The sequence below is a fragment of the Danio rerio genome, chromosome 15, assembly GCF_052040795.2.
Source record: "Danio rerio strain M-AB ecotype USA chromosome 15, GRCz13ab, whole genome shotgun sequence".
NCBI lineage: Eukaryota > Metazoa > Chordata > Actinopteri > Cypriniformes > Danionidae > Danio > Danio rerio.
Genome location: NC_141035.1, coordinates 45,681,394 through 45,687,500, shown reverse-complemented (window position 1 = coordinate 45,687,500; position 6,107 = coordinate 45,681,394). Strand labels below are relative to the sequence as shown.

At 37.3% G+C, this 6,107-nt stretch overlaps 1 protein-coding gene across 4 annotated transcripts in view; it reads right to left on the bottom strand.

Annotated features, from left to right (window-relative positions):
- Positions 1 to 6,107, bottom strand: part of slc8a2b (solute carrier family 8 member 2b) — a 213,269-nt gene that overhangs the window by 61,785 nt on the left and 145,377 nt on the right. For all 4 annotated transcript variants that reach the window (XM_087283183.1, XM_087283184.1, XM_087283182.1 and 1 more), the window contains 1 exon segment: positions 1,708 to 2,120. In XM_087283183.1, coding sequence (XP_087139309.1) covers positions 1,708 to 2,064 — 357 coding nt within the window. In that variant the 5' untranslated portion in view covers positions 2,065 to 2,120.

Here is a 6,107-nt window from a genome sequence, read left to right as displayed (position 1 = left end):
TATAATACCCATGCCATTATTCTTGTGCTTGCAGTTGTTTGCAATAGTTTGCAAACTAAAGCTGGCAATTAAAGGCTGTTGAAGTTATTTATTGAGTTGTTTGGTGAATCTTAACAGTCAGCCAGCCAGTCAGAGCATTCTTTGCTGATTCCTTCTTTGAGAAGGAGAAGCTTATAGAAACCAAATCTCAAACAAAACGACAACGTGAAATAATTGTGTTTTATTTGAACAATTACCCTCAGACTGCATAAAAAAATCAAATTTAATAGTTTAAAAAATCTGGTAGTTCCAGTGTTAAACTAGTTTATGACTAGCAAGAACCAGCTCATGAGTCATGACCAGCAGGAAGCAGCTCATGGACAGCAAGAACCAGCTTAAACAAGTTAATAACCAGCTAGAACCAGCTCATGACCAGCAAGAATCAGCTTAAACCAGCTCATGACCAGCAAGAATCAGCTTAAACCAGCTTATGACCAGCAAAGCACCAGTTTAATCCAGCTCATGACCAGCAAAGACCATCTTAAACTAAATCATGACCAGAAAGAACCAGCCTAAACCTGCTCATGGCCAGAAAGAACCAGCTTAAACCAGCTCATGACCAGCAAAAAACAACTTAAACCAACTTATGACCAGCAAGAACCAGCTTAAACCCGCTCATGGCCAGCAAGAACCTTCTTTAACTAGTTCATGACCAGCAAAAACAGCTTAAACCAGCTCATGACCAGCAAGAACCAGCTTAAACCTGCTCATGGCCAGCAAGAACCATCTTAAACCAGCTCATGACCAGCAAGAACCATCTTAAACCAGCTCATGACCAGCAAGAACCAGCTTAAATTAGCTCAAGACTAGCAAAAAATAGCTTAAACCAACTCATGACCAGCAAGAACCAGCCTAAACCCGCTTATGGCTAGCAAAAACCATATTAAACCAGCTCACGACCAGCAAGGACCAGCTTAAACCAGCTCATGACCAGCAAAAAATTGCTTAAATCAGCTGATGACCAGCAAGATCGAGCTGATGACCAGCTCAGGAACACCGAGGACCAACTTAAACCACCTCATCATGGCCAGAACCAGCTTAATTCAGCTCATGACCAGCAAAGACGATCTTAAACCCGCTCATGTCCAGCAAAGAAGCAGCTTAAAACAGCTAATCACCAGCAATAACTAGCTTAAACCAGCTCATGAAACCCAAAACCCAGCTTAAACCAGTTTATGAATAGCAAAAACAAGCATAAACTAGTTCATGACAAGCAATAATCCAGCAACAACCAACTTAAACCAGCTAAGGACCAGCAAGAACCAGATTAAATTAGCTCATGACCAGCAAGAACGAGCTTTAACCAGCTCATGACCAGTAAGAACCAGTTCATGACCAGCAATGAAGCAGCTTAAACCAGCTCCTGACCAACAAGAACCAGCCTAAATTATTTTATGACTAGTATGATCTAGCTTAAACCAGTTCATGCCTCAACAAAGAATTAGCTTAAACCAGCTCATGACCAGCAGGAACCAGATTAAACCAGATCATTACCACCAGCAATAACCATATTAAAGAACCAGAACATGACCAGCAAGGACCTAATTAAACCAGTACAAACCAGCTTAAACCAGCAGGCATGTACTAACACCGACCTAACCAGCATATGCAGTTTTTTTCAATAAGAAACTATTTATAAATCCTGATTATTACTGTATTTGCCCTCACCTGTGATGTGATGACCTCAATAGACGCCATGAATCTGTCAGCGATGATGGAGACTCCCAGAAACATGTACATGAGTGATACGAAGTAGATGATGGCACGGACGATCTGCTCCACCAGACCGGGATTGACGGGTTTCCACACCGGCAGGAGGATCCCAGGTTTACACTCTACTGGGTCACTGCAGGGCTTGTTGAGCGCAGCGCCGTCATCCGTCAGGTTACTGTAGGGCTCAGTGGAATATTCCGGAATGATGGAGGGCTGGATGGACGGCTCTTCCCTCTGAGATTCAGGAGAGCAGGACCAGGGCAGAGACAAGAGCAGGACGAGACTCAGAAAGACAGAGGAAAAGCGGGCCATGATCTCACTCCTCTACGGGTTTCAGAGTTCAGAGAAGATATGAAGAAGAAGTGGACCTGAGGAGAAAACACAAGACCAGAAACGTCAAAAAAAGACAAAAATAATCAAAACTACAGGTGTATAGTTAATAATAATAATAATAATATTATTATTAATAATAATAATAATAATAATAATAATAATAATAATAATAATAATAATAATAAATGATAAAAACATAATTGATTTTGATTGTCTTAAGGGGATAGTTATTTTAAAATCTAAAATTCTGTCATCATTTATTTACCGACTCTTTTCTAGTTCAAAATCTACTTTAGTTTCTTTCCTCTGTTGAACACAACTGTTGTATATGACTGAAGGGCTATATTTTGCAAAAAAAATAAAAAATAAAAAAATAAAAAATAAAATCCTGTCCTGGATATACTTGATCCCGCTTATTACACAACTACTTGCCACAAAACATCAGAAATTAGAGACAAAACATTGTTCTGAGCTGCAATAGTTTATTAAGTCTTTAATTAAATGCAAAGCTGACAGAATGAAAACAGCTGATGGAGTATACACTAATCTGTGCATTATTCAGACACAACATGGCGCCAAACAGTCAAGCTGACAGAAACTAAAACAGCTGATGGAGTATACACTAACCTGTGCATTATTCAGTCACAAGATGGCGCCAAACCGTCAAAAACACAAAGCTGACAGAAACGAAAACAGCTGATGGAGTATACACTAACCTGTGCATTATTCAGTCACAAGATGTCGCCAAACAGTCAAGCTGACAGAAACTAAAACAGCTGATGGAGTATACACTAATCTGTGCATTATTCAGTCACAAGATGGCGCCAAACAGTCAAGCTGACAGAAACTAAAACAGCTGATGGAGTATACACTAACCTGCGCTTTATTTAGTCACAAGATGGCGCCAAACAGTCAAAAACACAAAGCTGACAGAAACGAAAACAGCTGATGGAGTATACACTAACCTGCGCATTATTCAGTCACAAGATGGCGCCAAACAGTCAAAAACACAAAGCTGACAGAAACGAAAACAGCTGATGGAGTATACACTAACCTGTGCATTATTCAGTCACAAGATGGCGCCAAACAGTCAAGCTGACAGAAACTAAAACAGCTGATGGAGTATACACTAACCTGCGCATTATTCAGTCACAAGATGGCGCCAAACAGTCAAGCTGACAGAAACTAAAACAGCTGATGGAGTATACACTAACCTGCGCATTATTCAGTCATAAGATGGCGCCAAACAGTCAAAAACACAAAGCTGACAGAAAACAAAAACAGCTGATGGAGTATACACTAACCTGCGCATTACTCAGTCACAAGATAGCGCCAAACAGTCAAAACCGTAAAGCTAACAAAAATGAAAACAGCTGATTGAGTATTCACTAATCTGCACATTTTCAGTCACAAGATGGCGCCAAACAGTCAAAAACACAAAGCTGACAGAAACGAAAACAGCTGATGGAATATACACTAACCTGTGCATTATTCAGACACAAGATGGCACCAGACAGTCAAAATGCAAAGCTAACAAACGAAAACAGCTGATGGAGTATACACTAACCTGCGCAATATTCAGACACGATATGGCGCCAAACAGTCAAAAACGCAAAGCAGACAGAAACAAACCTGGCTGAATAAAGCAATTACTAACCTACATTATATCAAGGTGACTCAAAATTTCAGGATGAGCCCGTGTTATTCATCGGCTGTTATCTAGAAATAACATACCTTGGAATATCACGACTGACCAATTAGAATCAAGTATTCCAGACAGCCGTGTAATAAATACAGTTAAAGTATGTTGTATTCGTTTCGATTACAGTGCATGCTGCACATTATTGAAAATACTGAGCTGAAACTTCAATTCACAAAATAAAAATTCGCAAATCAAACCTCAATATGAGTCAGAAAACTTGAAATTAGGGCGCCACGGCGGCTTGGTGGATAGCAGGTTCGAGTCCCGGCTGGGTTAGTAGGAATTTCTGTGTGGAGTTTGAGTGTTCAAAGTGCTTCTTTTATCCACACTTGTAAGCCACTTTGGATAAATGTAAACATCTGACCCAAAAGTGTATTAAAACAAGCCAGCGTTTTTAACATGTAGTCAGAACTGCATATGAAAATGCGATCATCTCTAAAACAAATCTCACAAAGCTTCGGAAACCATAATAAACCACTCCAGGCTGCAGCTCGGGCTCGCTTTTATAGCCGAGTAAATCAAGTAAGTGATTATGAGGAAATATGCGAGACGCGGAATCTTGGTAGAAGAATAGGCTGCGTAGGTGAAATGCAGTTACAAGGACAAAACCTACGGATGATGATTATGATGGTGCTCAGCAATAGTGCACTGAATAGGGTTGATAACTCAAATGACAATGAAATAAAAGTGGAAACGCTGCCAGGGTGCAGGATTACGGCCTCCGCAGGTCTCAGAGAGGGACATCTGTGCACACGAGGCTTTCATTAGCTCAAATACCCTAAAAGCTTGCTGCACTTTCACACACACATGCATTGCAAACACAAGCCGCAAGCACATAAAACTTTGAATGCAAGAACATACCTTGCAACATCTTGTATTACTCAGATTTTAGACGCACTTTATTTCAAACATGTGCAAATAAAAAATTTGCATGTTCTCCCCGTGTTGGCATGGGTTTCCTCCAGGTGCTCCGGTTTCCCCCCTAGTCCAAACAAATGCGGTACAGGTGAATTGAATAAGCTTAATTTGCCGTAGTGTATGACTGTGTGTGCAAGAGTGTGGGGGTGTTTCCCAGTGTTGGGTTGCAGATGGAAGGGCATCCATTGCGTAAAACATGTGCTAGATAAGTTGGGAGTTTTGGATAAGTCTTGGAAACGAAAATGAATAAATGAAAATAAAATAAAATAGGTCACTTTAGAATATTGGTTCATTAGTTAATGTTAGTTAATGTATTTAGTAACATTAACTAAGTATGAATAACCTTGTAAGTCATTTAATTATCATAGTTCAACATTAACATTCTTAAAATCCAAAGTTGTTGATATTAACATTAATTACAGCACATTAACTACCGTCATTTAACTTAAATGCTACTAAATAACATTAACAAATATTAATAAATACCGTAATAAATGTATTACTAATCCTTTGTTCATGTGAGCAAATGCATTAAATAAAGGATTATCTTGAAGCATTACCATAAAATTAAATTAAATAAAATGTAAAATATATTAAAATTTAAAAACATTAAAATTTAAGAATAAAAATTGTAATTATTAGGCAAAGCAAATAATACAACTCAATACAAAAATATTTTAAAAGGAATAGGAAGAAGCATATGTTATGCAATATATACAGTTAAAGTCAGAATTATTAGCCTTCCTTTGAATTATTCCTATTTTTAAAAATATTTCCCAAATAATGTTATAAGAGCGAGGAAATTTTCAGAGTATGTCTGATAATTTTTTTTCTCCTAGAGAAAGTCTTTTTTGTTTTATTTTGGCTAGAATAAAAGCAGTTTTTATTTTGTTAAAGCCATTTTAAGGTCAAAATTATTAGCCCCTTTAAGCTATGTATATTTTTTTTGATAGTCTACAGAACAAACCATCGTTATACAAGAACTTGCCTATTTACCCTAACCTGCCTACTTAACCTAGTTAAGCCTTGAAATGTCACTTTAAGCTGTATAGAAGTGTTTTGAAAAATATCTAGTCAAATATTATTTACTGTCATCATGATAAAGATAAAATAAATCAGTTATTAGAAATGAATTATTAAAACTATTATGTTTATAAATGTGTTAAAAAAATCTCTCCATGACAGAAATTAGGGGGAAAAAAATAGGGGGGTTAATAATTCTGACTTCAACTGTAATTATATATATTTAAGTAATGCAAATGGAACAAGTAAAATTATTGCTGAGAGATTTGATTTATTATTATTATTATTATTATTATTATTATTATTATTATTACTATTATTATATATTTTTGCATACAAACTGAGCACCATTTAAGATCTCACACATCTTTTTTTCACT